This window comes from Cygnus olor, chromosome 1, assembly GCF_009769625.2.
Source record: "Cygnus olor isolate bCygOlo1 chromosome 1, bCygOlo1.pri.v2, whole genome shotgun sequence".
Classification (NCBI taxonomy): domain Eukaryota; kingdom Metazoa; phylum Chordata; class Aves; order Anseriformes; family Anatidae; genus Cygnus; species Cygnus olor.
Window position 1 is genome coordinate 29,890,823 of NC_049169.1, and position 17,563 is coordinate 29,908,385.

At 39.6% G+C, this 17,563-nt stretch overlaps 1 protein-coding gene across 4 annotated transcripts in view; it reads left to right on the plus strand.

The window, feature by feature from the left end:
* Positions 1–14,760, plus strand: part of IMMP2L (inner mitochondrial membrane peptidase subunit 2) — a 468,784-nt gene extending 454,024 nt beyond the window's left edge. For all 4 annotated transcript variants that reach the window (XM_040550667.1, XM_040550673.1, XM_040550688.1 and 1 more), the window contains one exon: positions 14,273–14,760. In XM_040550667.1, the coding sequence (XP_040406601.1) occupies positions 14,273–14,392 (120 nt within the window). In that variant the 3' untranslated portion in view covers positions 14,393–14,760. The remainder of the gene's footprint in view (positions 1–14,272) is intronic.
* Positions 14,761–17,563: the final 2,803 nt, after the last annotated feature.

Sequence of the window (17,563 nt, forward strand, 5' to 3'; positions counted from 1 at the left end):
TATGTTGGCAGATCTATTTGCTGAACATACAAGCTATTACTGAAAACTTCTGAACATTTCTCCAATAACAGTTGTAATGTTGTAACCTGCTGCACCATTACTTATTTATTTTTTAATTCATAGGTATTTTCTCACCTACTTCCCTGAACTAGTTTTTCTTGCTACTGCCGACCTTCTTTACTTTGTCTTTTTTTTCCTTACCTCAGCATTTGATAATTATAGTAGCATGATCTTCCCTGTTTGCCAGGTATCTCCCAAGTAAAATTTAAGGTAATGACCGTTCTCAGATGCCTGGGGTCTGGTGCTGCCAATGCCACCCTGTCTCGGTGCTCATTAACAGAGCCACCCAGGCTGGCACTACCCCTTATAGAGCTGGGGCAGCAGTGGGATGGGATGTTCTCCATAACATCCCTTGGTGTTGACACTTCCTTGGGTTTATAAATAGCCTTGATTTCTGACCGGTGAGACAGAGTGCTTTCCTGAGCTTCTGGGAAGAGTATGTAGAATACAAATCAGATGGAAGACCTAACTGATGTGCAGGATTTTTTTCTTCTGTTCACATGTCTTGAAGAAGAATTTGAGTGCATCTAGAAACTGAAGCCTATTATTGTGTTCTGACAGAAGAAAAAAAAAAAAAAAGATTAACTTTGTGTGGGTGCAGCCACACTTCCAGAACTTCGGTGGAATTTGATCTTTCATCTTAGCTTGTTTGCTCAGCTTTGCGATGCTAGTCACTCATCACTAGGTCCTGCTTTCTAAGAGGCAGGTTTTGCTGGACACCTCCATGAGTGTGTACTGGATAGCATAGCGTGAGTGTCCAATCTTGCAGCAGGATTTAAGAGCATCACAGTCAATCCTGTGGCCAGAGTGGTGCCATCGAGAGCATACAACACCACAGACAAGGGAAGTGGAGAGCATAATTTTACCTGCTCAAGCAGCATCCCATAGAGATGAATTGGGTCTGCAGCGAAGTGGCATAGTGAGGTGGTGAATCCAATCTCTGGGTAGTTTGTGAGCTCTGGGAGCTGATCTGTGACACCTGCCATTGTAATCCCATACAGCTGTGTTTGCCAAAGATTTAGAATGAAACTCTGAATTAATGACACACAACAGAACAAAAATGGAAATCAACTTAATTTGTAACGTACAGCATTTCCGCATAGTGTCCTAAGTGTTCAGTCAAGAAAGACAATACACATAATCAATATCAGTATAGTAAGCTGAAAAATGTCACTAAGCCTGACATTCTTCTGACTCTGCTGGCACTAACACAATGCGTTGCTGAATAGGAATTCACACTGAAGGCTTTTATATATTCCTGAATAATTAATACACACAGATTTGGGATATAGCTAATGCTTTCTATGTGAAGATAATAAATGTGTTGTGAAAATTGTTTCCTGCTACTTAATTTATCAATTCTTTAAAATATTGAATTGCAAATATATTACTGCTTTTTAATGTGGGGCTTTTTTATGAATGCTATTAGTACATGTTGTTCTTCTGTTGAGTTACATGACTTAGTGGCAATCCTATTTAGTCTCTGAATGTTGTGCTTCACCCAGTGAAATATTAAAAAGCTTTTAACTATTAAATTATATTTATGTATAAGCAGCATGCAAAGCACATCATAATGTGCACTAAGCAAATTCTTTCACCGTTTTTGTAACTAGAAATCTAAAATAAATAATAGATTGTTTTGTAAATCTTTTTGTAGACCTATTTAGCATAATGGTTCTGTTAATCATAAGCAAGAAAGAATAATTTCTAAGAATGCTATACTTACTGAAGATAAAAGACTAGTAGCACTCTGTTATATGTTAACCTCTTTTTAAAATACTTCTTTAGAAAACACTGAAGAAAAAACTAGGAAGGAACAAAGAAATTAATGAGCTCTGGTGCCATTTCAATAATATATCCTTGACTATTCCAAGATAATGCACTGAGACAGAACTTAGCTCACACAATATTTGTACCCAGCCCACTACTATATTTAATTTAGTAATATTAGGTATTGGCAGCTGATTTCTTCACAAATTGAATAAAAAATACACTACTTGATAATGAATTCCTTTAAATCTCCACTGCTTTTATAAATGTTAATCCAGGTTCAAGGTAAACCGTCTCTATGCATGGATAACTGTAGAAAGATCTAATATGTGAAAAATATTCTATTTTCAGTGATCATTTCCTTCTTTGACCTCTTCTGAAATGTAAGGCTTAAAGTAGATGTGCAGACATGATTGAACAAAATAGAATATAACCCAGTTATTTTGATATTTAGTAAATTACATTTTTTTTCAATTCAATGAATAAGATGAGCTTTTATTACAATGCACTTACTTCTTCTGATATGGACAGCTTAAACTGCAAAACCATGTTGGATCAGAGCAGTCACAATTGTTATACTAATTTCAGACAAATATTTTGTGCTAACAGGCAAATTTTAGTTCTGGGAATCATCCATTGCATTTGAAACATATTACTCTGTTTCATGTCTTATTTTGCAATTATGTCTGTGCATGCATGCACATGTAGTGCATGTGTATCACTTCCGAGTGTCACATTTGAGTGTCACTATTTTCACTGTTTAAAACTTTCTCAAAATGAAATTGTTGTCACAATGTGATTTACAAATTTTCACATATGTTTATAGTATATTTGCTATCTATATAAATACTTCTGAATTTGATAACTTTGATAAGGACCTTTACTGATTATACAGTAGCTCTGTGAAAGAAAATGCATATGGAATGTTTTATCTATAGCTGGAGCTGCTGCTTCAGCTATCAAACTAATGGAACTGTAATGGAACACTTACTAGCAAAATTAATGGGCTGCATTCTTTTCTTTGTCACTAGATCTGCATGGCTCCATTAGGTCTGATTTGTTCAGGGACAAGAGGAAAGAATGATGAAGATGCTAATATTTTGCTGAAAGGAATCAATTACTGTATTTTTTTTAAATATTCATGAGCTAGTTAGCATCTTGTTTTGCTAACCTTCAGCAAGCTGATGTAAATTAAAGAAAATCTGTTTTGGTATGGTTTTATTTACACATTAATTTATTGATTTTCATCTTTCTGTGATTCTTACATACGTAAAAAGAAGGAGGTCAAGGATATTTGTTTCTTCTGCCATTGTTCATTATCCCAGGTACTTCTACTAGAGGAAGTGGTTTCTCTGGGATTTTACTGTAATCCGCAAGATTTTATTTTATTGAGCCTTTTTTTCCTGCTACTGCACTTGATAGTAGCTGTTTCAAAGTTCAGCCATGTACAGAAAATGAAATGTAATAGCAATCATGTTTACTTTCTATTAAAGTATGGATTTTCTGAAGAGACTAATTTACTGGGAGAATTCTCTGTGAGACCATTTTACACCTACAATCTAATATCAAAGCCCAGTGTAACAACCTTTCTTAAAGACAAGCAATCTAATTTGACACAGATACCTATCCCATACTATATATTTTTGTTAGTATTTTAGCTGAAACACTGCATAGTTGCCTAGGTATTTCTATCCTGAGGTTTTCTTTGAGATTTTGGGGGCTGAAGTAGTCCAGAACTTTTTTTCTCTCCTTTCTCATTAACCTCATCCCTTTGGAGACGGTTTTCAATCTCCATAAAAATTTGGCATTTCCAGTTTTTCTGAATCCGTATATTTGCTGGTCATCTCTAAATCTCCCTGGCTATCTCCATATTAGGGGATTTTTCACCTACTGTGCATGGGCACCTTTCAGAACCTCTGTGGGGAGCAGCAAGTGTCCGGTCAGCAAAATGCAGTCTGCATAGACCTTTACTGCTAGAGGATTTTCCCCAACCCCATCCCCAATGATGCTGTGTTATGAAACAGAAAATCTGAGGAAATTGTTTTATGTACGGCTGATGTTCCATAGTACTGAGCATGTGAAAGGTTGTATATAAAGATTCTTTGCTAATGTACATATGAAGAACAAACAAACAAACAAACAAAACAACAACAACAACAAGAAAAGGTGAGAATATAGTACTTCAGGGAATAGAAAGCATAATTTGAAACACTAATTGTGATCGGTATTGTTTTCTCTTTTGGGCTTGAGAGAACTTTAATTTTTGTGTTTGCATGGTTGCCATTGTCCTTGGATTTTGGAAGGCCTGTGCAATACTGCTATACAGCATATGAGACTAAAGCAAATGCGACTCCTCAAAACCAAAGGCTAATAATGTATGTGTTAAAAATTGTGATTTTCCAGCAGTTGATGAAATTTCTTAAGTAGACAGGTTATAATATGTGGCACTTTTAATTTAGTTCTGTTTCTAGTTAGGTAGCTATTATTGTTCTCTTCCAGTGAGATTTAAAGGATTTGCACAATTTAAACATTTATTAATGGGACCAGGAGACAAAACACAAATTAATAATGATTTTTTTTTTCTAGGTTTAAACATCATAAAACAAGATCATTTTAAGATAGTATTTTTAAGTAGTATTTCTTTCTTCAGAGCAAGTATATTCATAATTAAGTGCTTATTCAAGTGCACCTTAAGAAAAGATTGTTGTGTTGATCCAATATTAAGGATTGCTACTGTGCTTTTTTATTATCTTCCCATTCTCTTTGCTTATCTTCCTGTGTCACATCTAGATACTCCAAGATTTCTTATGTTATTTTATACTTTTTGGAGCACTTGTCCTCCTCAAAAAGAGGGGAAAAGCTGTTTTAGCAAGTTGTGTGGACATCCTGAATTCTTCACCAAGAGGACTGTGATGTTGATGGTTGCTTCTTCCTCACTTTCTTGGTGCTAACTTAATACATTTGCTGACATGTATTTTGCCTTGTTTCTTCACTTCTTGGCAAATCATTTTTATCTATATTTATCATACATTGTATGTTTATTACACTCCTTGTTCTTCTGAACTCTTTGATAGTCTTAAAACCTTTTTGTCCACCTCCCCAGTCAGGTGCTTTTCAAGTGAGTTGTATTTAAGCTTGCAGTCTTCAGTGTCATTCTGTGCCCATTTCTTATTATCCTATGCCTACAGTCATGTAGACACAGACACAGACACAGACACAGATTTCTAGGTTGGAAGAGACCTCAAGATCATCGAGTCCAACCTCCGACCTAACACTAAGTACTCCACTAAACCATATTGCTAAGCTCTACATCTAAACGTCTTTTAAAGACCTCCAGGGATGGTGACTCCACCACCTCCCTGGGCAGCCCGTTCCAATGCTTAATAACCCTTTTGGTAAAGAAGTACTTCCTAACATCCAACCTAAAACTCCCGTCGCAACTTTCGCCCATTCCCCCTCGTCCTGTCACCAGGCACATGGGAGAACAGACCAACCCCCACCTCTCTACAGCCTCCTTTAAGGTAACTGTAGAGAGCGATAAGGTCGCCCCTGAGCCTCCTCTTCTCCAGGCTGAACAAGCCCAGCTCCCTCAGCCGCTCCTCGTAAGACTTGTTCTCCAGACCCCTCACCAGCTTGGTTGCCCTTCTCTGGACTCGCTCGAGCACGTCCATGTCCTTCCGGTAGCAAGGGGCCCAAAACTGAACATAGTACTCAAGGTGCAGCCTCACCAGAGCCGAGTACAGGGGCACAATCACTTCCCTAGACCTGCTGGCCACACTGCTTCTTATACAGGCCAGGATGCTGTTGGCCTTCTTGGCCACCTGAGCACACTGCTGGCGCATATTCAGCCGACTATCAACCAATACTCCCAGGTCCTTCTCGGCCAGGCAGCTTTCCAGCCACTCATCTCCCAGCCTGTAGCTCTGCTTGGGGTTGTTGCGCCCCAGGTGCAGGACCCGGCACTTGGCCTTGTTGAACTTCATACAGTTGACCTCAGCCCATCGCTCCAGCCTATCCAGATCCTCCTGCAGAGCCTTCCTGCCCTCGAGCAGATCGACACACGCACTTAGCTTGGTGTCATCTGCAAACTTACTGAGGGTGCACTGGACGCCCTCATCCAGATCATCGATAAAGATATTGAAGAGGACTGGCCCCAGTACCGAGCCCTGGGGGACACCACTAGTGACCAGCCTCCAACCAGATTTGACTCCATTCACCACAACTCTCTGGGCCCGGCTATCCAGCCAGTTTCTAACCCAGCGAAGCGTACGCCAGTCCAAGCCCCGAGCAGCCAGTTTCTTGAGGAGAATGTTGTGGGGAACGGTGTCAAAAGCCTTACTGAGGTCAAGGTAAACCACATCCACAGCCTTTCCCTCATCCACCAAACGCGTCACTTTGTCATACAAGGAGATCAGGTTCGTCAAGCAGGACCTGCCTTTCATAAACCCATGCTGACTGGGCCTGATCGCCTGCTTGCCCTGCAAGTGCCGCGTGATGACCCTCAAGATAATCTGCTCCATGAGCTTTCCTGGCACTGAGGTCAAACTGACAGGCCTATAGTTCCCCAGGTCTGCCCTCCGGCCCTTCTTATAGATGGGCGTCACATTGGCTAGCCTCCAGTCAACTGGGACCTCCCCCGATAGCCAGGACTGCTGATAAATGATGGAAAGCGGCTCGGCCAGCTCCTCCGCCAGTTCTTTCAGTACCCTCGGGTGCATCCCATCCGGCCCCATCGACTTGCGCACATCCAAGCTCCGTAGCAGGTCGCCAACCATTTCCTCATGAATAGCGAAGGCCACATCCTGCTCCCCATCCCCTTCCACCAGCTCAGGGCACTGGGTATCCAGAGAACAACCGGTATTGCCGCTAAAGACTGAGGCAAAGGCGGCATTAAGCACCTCAGCCTTTTCCTCATCCTTAGTAACTAGGTTTCCCCTCGCATCCAGTAAAGGATGGAGATTCTCCTTAGTCCTCCGTTTCGCGTTGATATATTTGTAAAAGGATTTTTTGTTGTCTTTAACGGCAGTAGCCAGGTTGAGCTCCAGATGAGCTTTGGCCTTTCTAATTTTCTCCCTGCACAGCCTCGCTACATCCTTGTAGTCCTCCTCAGTGGCCCGCCCTTTTTTCCAAAGATTATAAACCCTCTTTTTTCTGCTAAGCACAAGCCGCAACTCTCTGTTGAGCCAGGCCGGTCTTCTTCCATGCCGGCTCGTCTTTGGGCACGTGGGGACGGACCACTCCTGTGCCGTTAAGATTTCCTTCTTGAGGAGCGCCCAGCCTTCCTGGACTCCTCTGCCCTTCAGAACCGCCTCCCAAGGGACTCGGCCAACCAGCGTCCTGAGCAGCTCAAAGTCAGCCCTCCGGAAGTCCAATACAGCAGTTTTACTGGTCCCCTTCCTGGCCTCGCCAAGAATAGAGAACTCTACCATTTCGTGGTCACTGTGCCCAAGACAGCTTCCGACCACCACATCTCCCACCAGTCCTTCTCTGTTTGTGAAGAGAAGGTCTAGCGGGGCACCACGCCTGGTAGGTTCACTGACCAGCTGCGCCAGGAAGCTATCTCCCACGCTCTCCAGAAACCTCCTAGACTGCTTTCTCTGTGCCGTGTTGTGTTTCCAGGATATGCCCGGGAAGTTGAAGTCCCCCACGAGGACAAGCGCCGACGATTTTGCAACTTCTGTCAGTTGCCTATAAAACTCCTCATCCGTCTCCTCATCCTGGTTCGGCGGTCTATAACAGACCCCGACCAGGATGCTAGCCTTGCCGGCCTTCCCGCGGATCCTAACCCACAGGGATTCAACCTTATCATTCCCAGCCTGGAGTTCCACAACATCAAAAGATTCTCTAATGTAGAGAGCCACGCCACCACCCCCTCTGTGCTGCCTGTCCCTCCTGAAGAGCCGATAGCCAGGCATTGCAGCACTCCAGTCGTGGGAGCGGTCCCACCACGTCTCCGTGATGGCAACCAAGTCGTAGCCTGCCTGCTGCACGATGGCTTCCAGCTCCTCCTGTTTGTTACCCATGCTGCGTGCATTAGTGTAGATGCACTTCAGCTGGGCCATCGCCTTCTTCCCCAGCCTAGCCATTGTTCCCCCTGGCACAGCTCCAACAAGCCTTGTTTGAGCCCCATCCCCCTTCTTACCTAGTTTAAAGCGCGCTCTATGAGCCCCGCCAGCTCCTGGCCTAGGATCCGTTTTCCCCTTGGAGATAGGGACCCGTCTGGGGCCATCAGGCCGGGTGCCAAGTAAAGCTCCCCATGGTGAAAAAAAAACAAAATTTCTGTGCTGGCACCAGCCTCTGAGCCACCTATTAACCACGTGAGCTTTCCGTGTCCTCTCCGTGCCTCTCCCTTCCCCCGTAGGGATAGACGAAAACACCACCTGCACTCCCGCTCCCTCCACCAATCGTCCCAGCCCCCTATAGTCCTGTTTGATAGCCTTCAGGCTTCTCTTTTCAAGATCATCACTGCCAGCCTGGACTATCAAAAGCGGGTAATGGAGGGGCGAACCAGGTTTGGAAGCTTCCTGGTAATGTCTCTGACCCTGGCCCCAGGGAGGCAGCAGACTTCCCTATGTGTGGGGTCAGGCCCACAAATAGGGCCCTCCGTTCCCCTGAGGAGGGAGTCGCCCACAACAATCACCCTTCTTTCTTTCTTGGTGGAGGCAGTCCTGAGGCGTGGAGTCAACTTCCTCACCTCAGGCATCCTCCTGGGTAGGCTTCCTACCTCGTCCTCACCCACCGGTCTCTCAAGCTCCAGGTCCTCAAACCTATTGTTCAAGGGCACCTGGGAAGGCGGCGCCGGAAGGGGAGGCCTTCTCGACCTGCGAGGTCGAGAAGGGACCTGTCTCCATTCCTCCTCAACTCGCAGGTCCCCTCCCTCTGCCCGATGGCGACAGGGCAGGGGGTCCACCCCCCTTTGGGGCGTCTCACCCTGGTCCCTCTCCCTCCGGTCCTGCAGGGAGTTGCTCCACCAGTCTATCTCCCGCTCGCACTCCCTGATATCCCTCAACCTCTGCACCTCCTCCTTGAGTTCCGCCACCATGCGGACCAGGTCGTCCACCTGCTCGCACCTCACGCAAGCAGTCTCTCTGCCTCCCGCCGATGGCAGCAAGAGGCTCAGACACTCCCCGCATCCGGAGACCTGAACTGCCGCATGTTTGGACAGGCAGTCGGTCTGGGTGTATGTAATCCACGTTATTGCATGAAGGTAATAACTATTTCTTTCTACACAGAAATACATTTCTTTCTACTTCTTGCTATATACAAACAAACAAGCAAAAAACTATTATACTGAAAGATCATGCAAATATAAGGAAATACAAACATATATAAGCAATATGAGCAAAACTATAACAAAATATAACAGCAGGTCATTGGAAAAAATGTTGCAGCTAAGCAAACTAAATAAAACTCTAAGCAGGCAAGGACAGTTCTAGCAAAGCCTGAGCAAGAAGTTCTTGCAGAGCTGGTACAAGATCTGCAGCTTGTTACTAGCAATGCCAATACTGGCTTACAGGGTTACAATAACAACAGAACAAAATGTTCTTGTACTGCTTTTTGTCTTTTTGTCTTATTATTACTTTTAATTAGCAAATTGAGTACTTCGGAGTCTCGATTTAGAAGAGGTTGTAGATACCTATTCTTTTGGTTCTGTATTGCTTTATCAGGTTATATTCAGTGCTACTGTACTTTCTTGGTTTAGTGTTGTTAATTATAAAATCCTGGCTGTTTAATCTAGATCCAAGTCACCATAGGTTCAAGGAGAAAAGAAGCAAACAGATATCTGTGGGGAATGCTCCTAACCTAAAGTGATTATCACAGCCTGAGTAGACTTTACATATCCTGAGAAAGCAGAGAATACCATTGTTAAGGTCACATTCTTATCCAGGCTTTTCCTTTTCTTGAAATCTGGACTGAGGACCTGGATTTCATAGAAGATTTGGTGAGCACCACTGCATGCTACTTCTCCACAGGATTCTCAGTCTCAGTGCTGCTTGTCCCATTGTGATTGGAGATTAGAAAAGGCATCATGCTAAGGGACAGTGAAGATTTCAAATAGCAAACAGAGGAGAAAAGGTGGAGAGTACAGTCTGTAAATCATTGAGAATTTTAAAATGATGTATTTTGGAATCAAGGCAAGTAATACATACTTGCCTGTATACCAACTACATACTCTATACCAACAGAGGTGCACTTATCCTAACCTGTTATGACAGAATGAGAAAGAAAGATGTAAATATCACTGCTGATAGCACTACCAAGCTTAGGCTTATCTTCTCTAATGCAGTGCCAAAACTAATCAGTCTCCATGCAACTAACATAGTAACAACAAACAGGCTTTGAGGAAATATGCTTTTATCACAGTAACAGTGTCAAAACACTATTATTCATTCAAAACTTGTTTTGTGATAAAATTTCCATCTCAAACAAGCAAAAAGACTTCTCAGTTGGTCAATTACATATTCAAATATTAAAAAACATAAATTAATGCCTAAACAGGTCAGGTTGGGGAGAATAATATGGATTCAGTTCAAAATAACATCTGTTGTTGCTACAGCAAGAATAATTAATAGCTCATAATGTAGAAATAAGAATCAACTATTTAGATTGAGGAATGTATTTCATTTACAAACATGACCAAGAGATATTAGCAAAGAGTTTTCATGTGGAAAGGGGGTAAACTTATTTTCTTAAGTAAAAAGAATAAGTAATGTCTGTAAGGGAACTGATCAATCTTTATTTTAATAGATTATTTCAGTATTTCACTGTTGCAGCAGAAAGTGTGTCCTCTCTGTTCACCCTCAATCCACATCTAACCTTGATGAGGGTAAACCCATTAACAAGGACAGGTTATTCACTGCGAACAATTCTGTTCTTCCTCTGTGAAATTCATGGCTGCTGTGGTTACTACAGAATAATAATAGGCAATGGACAAAAGTTATTAAGGTTCTTTGCAGAAGTCAGACAGCAAGGTGCTTTTAAAGTGAGCCTTTAAGTTATTATAAAATAAGCCCTATAGCATCAGTGTCATCTGTTATTTAGTAAAGACTTCCATAACCCTACAATACCCATTTTTTACTTTTTAACACTTGTCATGTTGTCCTGTAAATCAGGTTTATGAGAAGGATATTTCTTTATTAGTTTCAAGTCAGATGATAGTCAGTAGAAGTAATCCTCTGGGCAAAATTATTCCCAGTCTGAGCTTCAAACAAGTTTTGATTCATTTATTATATTCTCAGTCTGTGTACAGACCTCCTACTGATATCAGTAACAAGCAATGCTCTGAGAAAAACATAAAGCTTTGAAAATGAGATGGTATTTGTGTTGGAGAAGAGTATTTTAATATTTTTCTCTGTACAAATGCTGTCATATTTTATATGCAGTAGTGGGGTTTGCAGTAGTTTTTTATTTTGACACCAACCTGTAATGTATGCTATCATGCTGTATACTCAGAGAACATAACCACTTGGTGATGTTACATTTGCAGAACACTTTATGGAATAATTAAGATAACAGATGTTGTGAATTCTATAAATATCAAAAAAATACACAGAACTATGTCAAAACTTAAAAAAAAAAAAAAGTAGCTAAATCTTATCAAAAAGGAGTTATCACTTTGCAGTCTGGATATATATTGTTGTTTGCTCAAGTGTAGGATAAAGAAGCAATGGATCAGGGAAATAAGTGATCCTTGCAAGAGATCAAGCAAGTGAAATACAATGCTGGACTGTGATTTCAGTGATTCTTCAGATTCTTTTAGATATTGTGGGTTATTAAGTAACCAAATTATATTCAAGTAATTCAGCACCTGCTTCATCAAGCTACAGAATATGGAATTAGATATAGACCACTTCAGCTTCACTGATTTGATTATGTAGTAGAGAGAGACCACTGAATATACATTAATCCTATGAAATTAAATCAAGAAAATTGGTTGAAGATATTCCTGGGGGCCTATTTGGTGTCCATTTGCATAAAATGCTGAACTACCTGCTTACTGAAATCTTTTTTTTTTTTTTTTTTTTTTGGTGTGATGAGAAATGGAATGGAATTGAAGAACTGAGTTTACATAAAAATTTAAGCAAGAATGTACAGGTTCAAACCAGAAATACTTTTAACTTCTTCTCCTATAACAGCCAATATCAGATCATTAGTATATAAGGACAAAGGAAGTACATATTTTTTTCTCTCAGCGTTTCCTAATCTGGATCATAGAGACCACACTGTTCAGTTATCTGTGATGGAATCTGCTTCTACTATTATTTTCTGAACCAGTTTGTTATTCTGGTATGTTCTCTTCAGTATCCTATATAATGTAGTCAAGCATGATGTAATTGTGCACATGGAAGAAGCGTTTCCTTTTTACAGGAATACAATCTGTAAAACAAAATACAACCATCAATCAGAAAAAGGAGGGATGACAAAAGAAAATAATTAGGCTGTAGCTTAAATTTGTTTAAGAAACTGTTATCTGATGTTTCCTTATTCTTATGAGATATGATAACATAACAGGCAAATAAGGCCTATACATTCTTTCCAGATGCCACTTATAAAATTGTTGATGTCTATATAGGAGTCTAAATTATTTAATCTTTTCACATAAAGGGACATTGCAATATTTCTAACGATGTTTTTTTTTTTTCTATTTTTTAACTTTTCTGTTAGCATTGGCTACTTTATGGTGGGAAGCTTATTACTCATTGTGGTTTTCAGAAGGAGTCTAAAGTTTAAGATGCTGAAATCTGTCATAGAATCATAGAATATCCCGAATTGGATATGGATCCCATAAGGATCATCAAGTCCAACTCCTGGTACCGCACAGGTCTGCCCAAAAGTTTAGACCATGTGACTAAGTGCACAGTCCAATCTCTTCTTAAATTCAGACAGGCTTGGTGCAGTGACTACTTCACTGGGGAGCCTGTTCCAGTGTGCAACCACCCTTTCGGTGAAGAACCTCTTCCTGATGTCCAGCCTAAACTACCCCTGCCTCAGCTTAACACCGTTCCCGTGGGTCCTGTCACTAGTGATAACAGAGAATAGGTCATCTGCCTCTTCACTCCCCCTCACGAGGAAGTTGTAGACTTCCCCCCTCAGGTCCTGACCCCCCTGAGGTCCCCCGTCAGCCTCCTCTTCTCCAGGCTGAACAGGCCAAGTGACCTCAGCCGCTCCTCATATGTCTTCCCTTCTAGGCCCTTCACCATCTTCGTCGCCCTCCTCTGGACACTCTCCAACAGTTTAATGTCCTTTTTGTACTGTGGTGCCCAGAACTGCACACAGTACTCGAGGTGAGGCCCCACCAGCGCAGAGTAGAGCACCAGCGCAGAGTAGAATCCTTTAGGCATTTCAAATTGAGTGAGATTAACTCCATACCAGTATGGACCAGCAAAGCCTGTAAAATCCCAATCCGAAAATGTGATGGTTCTATTCTCAAAAAATCTTTAAAAGTTCTCAAAATTTCTTAATCTAAGCATTTCTTCAAAAATCTTCAAAATGTTCTAGTCTAAGCATTTCATACTGTAATTGAAAAGAGCTGTGTTTATAATTTTCTTAAGGTCTTCTAAGCCATTCAGTTTTCTAAACCATGTCACTTATAAGGGATTCATTTGTAAGCAACTCCAATACTGACTTTTATTTCAGTTTACTGAATTAAAACATCAGGAAAGCAAAATTATTGAATTAACACATTAATAAATAATATGATGTAAAACATTTACAAAATCTTTGAATAAAGTGTAAGTAGTCCTAGAACTTCAAAAATCTTTGATTTATAAACATATTTCAAATAATTCTGCCAGAAATACATTTTCATCCTAGAGAAATATTTACAATTCACAGTAATTTCTATTTTTGGTTGGAGACAAAACTGAATTTTGAAAGACAGAGGGAGATGTGGAAAGTACAGCATGTTTGAGAAAAGCTAACATCCTGGTATGGTTAGTGTATGTAGCTCAAAGCTGGAACACAGGTTTTGTTGAACTTATCCAGAATTGATAGTTGAACCTTTATCTGCCATACTCAAAATAATTAATCAGCACAAGCTTTTGGTGGATTATGAAATACCTCACCTGTTTTGACTGGCTGCTGCTTCTTGAACCTGAAAAAACATTCCTAGTTCATGCTTGTTATAAACAATGCATTTTAACAAGTTGTATTGGGTTCCACAAAATGTTTCATCAACAAAAAAAAAGAATTGTCACTGAAGCAGTTTTTCTTTCTCTCTCCTTACATACATGGAACATTCTTTATGCGTACAAACATTCTTTACGCATACAAAGAATGCATGCATACAAAGAATGCGTTCTTTATGCATACAACATTCTTTATGCATACAAAGTTCTCTGCTTTGTATTCTCTCATTGCTCTAACAAATCATCATGTATCTTCCAGATTTCACTTAACTTGCCATATTTAATATTCTCTCTGGTTTGTATTTTGGGTACAGGTTTCTCTTGGACTTCTACATGCCCGTGCTACTCATATTCTCTGGCCTCCGAAGCGCTGGCAGAAGCTACAGCCAATACTACCTCCAGAGCGCAAACCACTCCAGAGAGAGCAAGAGTGACCTAAATGTGCAGATGGAAGAACACTGAAGTGAAGTTTAGCCAGCAAGAATTGCAGGTGTTATACCATCACTTGTAAAAGCTTAGCCAAGGGTGCTTTAACATCAGGTACCATATCAGCAAATACGTGCAATATCTTCATGTTAAAATGTCATCTTAAGAGTAAATTGTTTGTAAATTGGTTGTTTGTTATAATCTCAAATAGTAGCACATTGTGCATTATTTAGTTTGGAAATAATTACACATTGGTTGTAGGTTTGAACGTTCAATTTTTCTGGGAGCAGTAAAATGACTGAGTTGTTATGTCTCTACCTGTGCTTCTCTGGATAAGAAATTGTTAAAAACTTAAATAAAATATTTTAATCTTTTACATTCAGCTTGTTTCTTCAGTAACCAAACAGATCCTTCATTATTATTGTTGATTGTATATGAAAAAATACACATTTACACATAATATTTTGTATTGTCTTATTATTTTTAATACTGAAGAATCAGTACTTCTGTAGCTGAAAAGTTAATCATATATGATAGATTTTTTTTTCAAATAGCTATTGAGGTTTTTTTTGTTCTTTTAATGTGCTTGTGTTTATTATTAAACTGAGTACATTTTACTTATTTTTAATATCTCTTTTGGGACTGCTACGTAAACATTCCTTGTATATCTTCCTGAAGTAAATATTCAGTCAAAATGCGTACCAATTACATTACAGTATCTGAATGTAATGCTTCACTCATTTCTCAAGTATAGTAAAACATTACTATTGATTGCCATATTTATTTGAAAATATGTAATTAATATATAAATACTATACAATTAATACTATAAATACATAGTGTAAGTATACTCTGAATGTCTAGTAAAGCTTCTACATGTTAGAAATTAGAACTAGAAAAATGACACCTTTTCAGCTGCAGATTAATGAGCCAGCTTATTTTCATATTTATTGAATTTTACTTCAGATAGGATAGTACTTAAAAAATTTAACAGATCACACAAAAGGTCTTTAAACATTTCAGCTGCAATCATGCAATTATCAGAACTTCAGACAAGATGAAAATAATCTATAGCTCTTTGAAGACACATCTGTGTATCAGTGAGATGATAGGTTCAATGACAGTGAAAATTCTCTATTCTCTAGACAGTAGTCTAACCTTCTTAAATGCTCCAGCCCTGTAGACTCTCGGAACTCTTCACTGTCTGTGTCCTGTATCTTTGTTTCATAAAGCTGTTTCATTGGTCTTTGAACCCATCTTAGTTAAAACTAGTGCAGTTTGTTTGGACCTTAATTGCAGTAAATTCACAATTATTTTGATTCGCTTTTTTTTTTTTTTTTTCAAGCTAATTAAGAAAACTAAAAAAAGTACAAGAAATTTCCAAGAAATAATTGTCATAATTAATTTTGGTGACAAAGATACTGACACATATCTATAAAAGGGGAAAGATAGAGGCAAACATAAAAAGAAGCAGAACAAGAGCAGATTAGATGAGCTTTATTTCTCTCAGTTGGTAGGGTTTATTTCCTTCCTTTCCATTAGTGCAGTTCCTCCATCCTCCTCTTCTTGAGCTGGGGTGATGTTCTTGCATATATTGACTGGAAAAATATAAGCTGGAAAATTCTGCTCGCTCTTCTTATTTACTGGTATGTATTCTGCAAAACCAATGTCAGAGAGCTGTTAATAATAACAAGGGCTTTTGTTCCTCAGGTTTTTCTTAATTTTCTTTTTCTGTTCATGTTGTGTAAAGGAACAGCCAAATCTGTCTATATCTGCTACATTTACAAACAAATGCTGTGAAGTTCTTTAGGTTTGTAGGCATATTCCTACACTCAAGAGGCAACTGGGGAGAGTGAGGATCCAGGCTCAGCTGCTGGATGGATGGGGTGTCTGAGCCTAGTTATTGAAGGGATCCATGACTGGAGAATGGGGGTGTCTGTATCAGCAATTGATATGGACTGCACCCTTGGGGGGCTTATATGTCCAGGTGCCGCCAAAGCCATCTGTCGTCTCACACATTACCTTATACAAGCTATGAAATTTTAAATGTCACAAGAATTCAACTGTGATATGCCTCAAGGCATATTTGTTAATTTATATTTGCATGTATATATTTATAAATATGTATGAATTTTTATGGATATATATAAATATAGGATTTATATATATAGGATATACATATATATATATACATATATGTAAATGATGGACTAAAGACTATGTCAAGTTTGAAGATGTTACAATGGTAGAAATATCTGCAATCATTTTGGAGAATGATATTATACCACAGTAATCTGAATTCAGTAATGATGTGCAGAGAGTCTGATTGAATAATTACCAATGCACATGCTGGATTAGGTTTAAACAAAATTTGGAGATTACAGTGAATTGTAGTTGAGCATGAATCAACAATATGCTGCTATGAGTAAGGAAAATACACACTTCGTAAACAACAGTATAGTCCATAAATGCAGAAATCAGTATTTTGGCTTCATTCATCTGCAGTCTGCTTTTAGGCACCAGATTCAGGAAAAATGAGGGACAACAGGAGTCTTTAGAAGGAAGCAACAAAAAAGAAATCAAAAAAATATGACCTATAAGAAATGTTGGAAGGACTTGTGTTTATCTAGTCTGGACAGCCCGGGGCAGAAAGTCTTCAAAATCATAAAAGGTTGCTGTCAAATGGAAAAGAATTATTGATTTTCTAATTCCATCATGTACAGGAGGGAAAGCATTGGACTTAAAATGCAACAATATGACTTTCGGGCTAGACATGGGGAAGGAAACATATGAATTTTAATAATAATAAAACATTGGATTAGCTTATTTTTCATTGCAAGGTTTTAAAAATTTCTTAGACAAATATTTATCTGGACTGTCTGTAATTTGAGACAAGAGAACAGGCTAAACTAGACCTCGAGATCCATGTCAGTTATTTTGTATATTCTGTGATTCTGAAGGTATTCTGTTTACCAAGATTAGTAAACTTAGTGTTGTCTTTAATGATGGGCAGGAAGGCAGCTGCATTAGTATCTACTTCCTTTATAAGATTCAGTATATGCAATCCTAACTATTACAGTAGCCTCATGTACCACTTGTAATAAGTATCTAAGATACCCGATTCCTGTAAAAGAAACCATTTTGCTACACATTGATATCAAATTACCGTGCATGACATT